Source organism: Etheostoma cragini, chromosome 24, assembly GCF_013103735.1.
Source record: "Etheostoma cragini isolate CJK2018 chromosome 24, CSU_Ecrag_1.0, whole genome shotgun sequence".
Lineage (NCBI taxonomy): Eukaryota > Metazoa > Chordata > Actinopteri > Perciformes > Percidae > Etheostoma > Etheostoma cragini.
In genome coordinates this window covers 1,527,248-1,530,137 of record NC_048430.1, presented here as the reverse complement: position 1 = coordinate 1,530,137, position 2,890 = coordinate 1,527,248, and the positions used below count along the sequence as shown (strand labels likewise).

General features: G+C 42.2%; 1 protein-coding gene and 1 long non-coding RNA gene across 3 annotated transcripts in view; one reads left to right on the top strand and one right to left on the bottom strand.

The window, feature by feature from the left end:
* n6amt1 (N-6 adenine-specific DNA methyltransferase 1) overlaps window positions 1-1,799 on the bottom strand; it is a 2,892-nt gene extending 1,093 nt beyond the window's left edge. The window contains exons 1-5 of one of the 2 annotated variants that reach the window (XM_034864556.1): window positions 1,471-1,799; window positions 772-858; window positions 564-654; window positions 387-470; window positions 170-311 (exon numbers count right to left, since the gene is read on the bottom strand). In XM_034864556.1, the coding sequence (XP_034720447.1) occupies window positions 170-311; window positions 387-470; window positions 564-654; window positions 772-858; window positions 1,471-1,607 (541 nt within the window). In that variant the 5' untranslated portion in view covers window positions 1,608-1,799. The remainder of the gene's footprint in view (window positions 1-169; window positions 312-386; window positions 471-563; window positions 655-771; window positions 859-1,470) is intronic. The other variant, XM_034864555.1, reaches the window with a different exon arrangement.
* Window positions 1,402-2,627, top strand: LOC117939328. The gene is made up of 2 exons (XR_004655559.1): window positions 1,402-1,664; window positions 2,564-2,627. It is a non-coding gene; the product is annotated as an uncharacterized LOC117939328 (long non-coding RNA).
* The last annotated feature ends 263 nt before the right edge of the window (window positions 2,628-2,890 follow it).

Genomic DNA, 2,890 nt, shown 5'->3' with positions numbered 1-2,890 from the left:
GTTACACCTTTTGAATGCAATTACTGAAATAAATCAAGTTTTTCAAAATATTCTAATTTACTGGCTTTTACCTGTATGGTTCCCAACCCAACTCCCTACAGACTGAGCTACTGCCCCCCAAGAACATTTTCTGCACTGAAAACCATTTCCCGGGCATCAGTAAACTCACCTGGCTCGTTGTCTGCTATAGTAATGAGGTAGAATAACCCTTTACTGGAGAGCAGCTGTGCTACCACAGGCAGAAACCTGTCGGTCACCTCTCTCCCTCGCTTCCCGCCGGCCCAGGCAGCCTCTATGCCCGTGCTGCCCACCTGAGAGAAAAGCACACATTGATCACATGCTCCTCATGTCTGAACTGAAGATAGCGCTGTACAAAGCCTCACCACCTCTTCTGAAGGTGTGACCACATAGGGAGGGTTGAAGAGAAGGACATCCACTTTTCCACTTAAGCGGGGCAGGAGACACTCTGCCTACAAAAAAAAAAAGAAGAAAAGGAAAACAACCTATCGCAACCTAACACTGGAAACATTTGAATACCTGAAATGTGAATGTAAAGGTCTCACCAGTGACGCGTTGACAGGCTGCAGTGAGACATTGTTACAGGAAGCTGTCTTTGCCGTGCACTGGGCTGCTGCCGGATTCACATCGGTGCACCTGAGAGACAAATGCAGCTTCTGTTTAAGAGATTTTCCTCCCAAGCATTTACAAGTAAGCCCATTTGTAGCCCAGTGGCTGGCCATGAGAATTAATGTTTTTGTCTTTAACACTCACAGATATAGAGCTGAAGGTCCAAGCACTGATGCCAGAAAAACTGAGACCACTCCTGAGCCACTGCCCACCTCCAGACACACACAGGGGCTGCAACCGCAGAGCACAGTTAACCCTTGTGTTGTTTCCCATCAAAATTTCAAAAACCCTTTTATTGATGCTTTTTAATCAATGTTTCTAACTTTTTCTCACGTGTTTGCCCCTTTTCAATGTTTGTCACTTTTTTTGACATTTAACACTACGTAACACTAACTTATTAACTTTAGTTTTACAGTTATTTTTGGTCAATTTTATGGTCATTAAACCTCATTTATTGGAAATTATGCCTAATGTCTGAGCTAGAAATGCAGAAATTATTTAATTATTTAAACTAAAATTAAAGGAATGTATGTTGATGGATAGTCACAAACCGGAATATGTCAACTTTTACTCAATACTATTTCAAAACCACTTCAATTTTATTTTAAATGCTGAAAAATTGAATGAGACACCCCAAAATGAATGAGGTAGAGATTAGTACTTGTCAAAGAGCGTTGTGTGGAATCAATCATGTTATTTGGGGAATTAAAAAGAACATTGATATAGGACAAAGGGTCAATTTGACTCGAGGACAACATGAGGGTTAAACATCCACACGGGACGTTCAGGTGAACTAAAGGAAAGATGTGACGTAATCAGGAACACCACGTGAGCTGGTCTGACCTCATCAGCTGCAGCCGGTCTGCGTCTTTCTCCAGGGCGTCAATCAATAGGAAAGAGTCCTCCGCCGGCTCGTAGACGTCTCGGAACTCTCCTCTTCCAGCATGGGAGTACACTGGTGTGGGGTAACTTGCAGACATGTTGTCTTCAGTAACTAACTGCCTCACTAACCGCCCGCACGTGCCCCTGTCTTACTGGTTAGTAAGTGACGTAACGAGTTGTGTGTTGTCGGTAACGTCAGACTTTCACCCGGGGTTGCTGTTTAAACGCTGAGTGCCGCTAACATGCTACATAAATGCTGTAAATGGAAGCTAAGTAGCTAGCCAGCACAATCCACTTCCGTGTACACAACACTACGTCACGATGACGTAGGCTACCGTCTCACCTCGTTTATTTTTGTAGTCTTTAACTGAAGTCTCCTCAAACAAAACTAAATATTTTTATAAAGGCATATTGTACAAATTTATTGTTTGAATATACAATAATTGAATTGAAGACCATTTATATTAATTTAATATACTATAGATATTTTATTTTTAACGCCTCGAACATGGATGAATTTTGCCTTGTTTGTGTAAAATAAAACAACACATCAGCTGCTGTTGACTAAAAGCTGGCATAATTAATATAAGTTACAGATAATTGGCTCCAGAGTGAAATAAAGACTAAAACCAGCGGTGGAGGAACTATTCAGATTTTTTTAAGGCACACTATAGAACATCTCAGTTACAAATGAGGCTCCTGCATTGGAAATGTAATGTACAATGTACAACATTTGAAAACACCCAATATGTTCCTGTACTAACATAAACTCTTCTGAGCACAACAATCTTTATTTTCTACCTAGGAATTTTTATTTTTAGGATAAATAAACAGTGAGGGAACACGGGAGTCCTGGAAAACCAAATGTTCTGTGCTTGTGCATTCTGGTGTCCGGAGTGCCGACCCAAACACAAACTGTAAAGTAAGAGAATCCAGTCAGGGTTTACCGTATGTCTCTGTGCCGTATCTCCTCCCTAAGAACAATGAATGGACACACACATTTAGGAACCAGAACTATCCAATAAACTGTCATTCTTTTCTTGTTTCTCCCCAGGCGAGTGCACAGTTTCCGGACCACAACTGTTGAGTCTTTTCACTTCATCTACATCTTTGTCAATGAAAAAAAAGAAAAGGGGCCAGATGAGTCCTAGGACGCCGGGGCTTGTGGGAGTCCGGACCAAGCCTCCCTTTTACATGGCTCCATCCTCCTCCCAGACCAGGGAGCCAGGGTAAATGCTAGATAACATTTACCGGAATGATGCTAGGGGGAAACTATGCACCGCTGTGAGAAGGAACAGGACGTTTTATATTGGTTTAGTTTGTGTTTCTGCAGATAGACGGTTGCAGGTGGACTGGTGTTGACATGGTCCGTGGGAGCTGG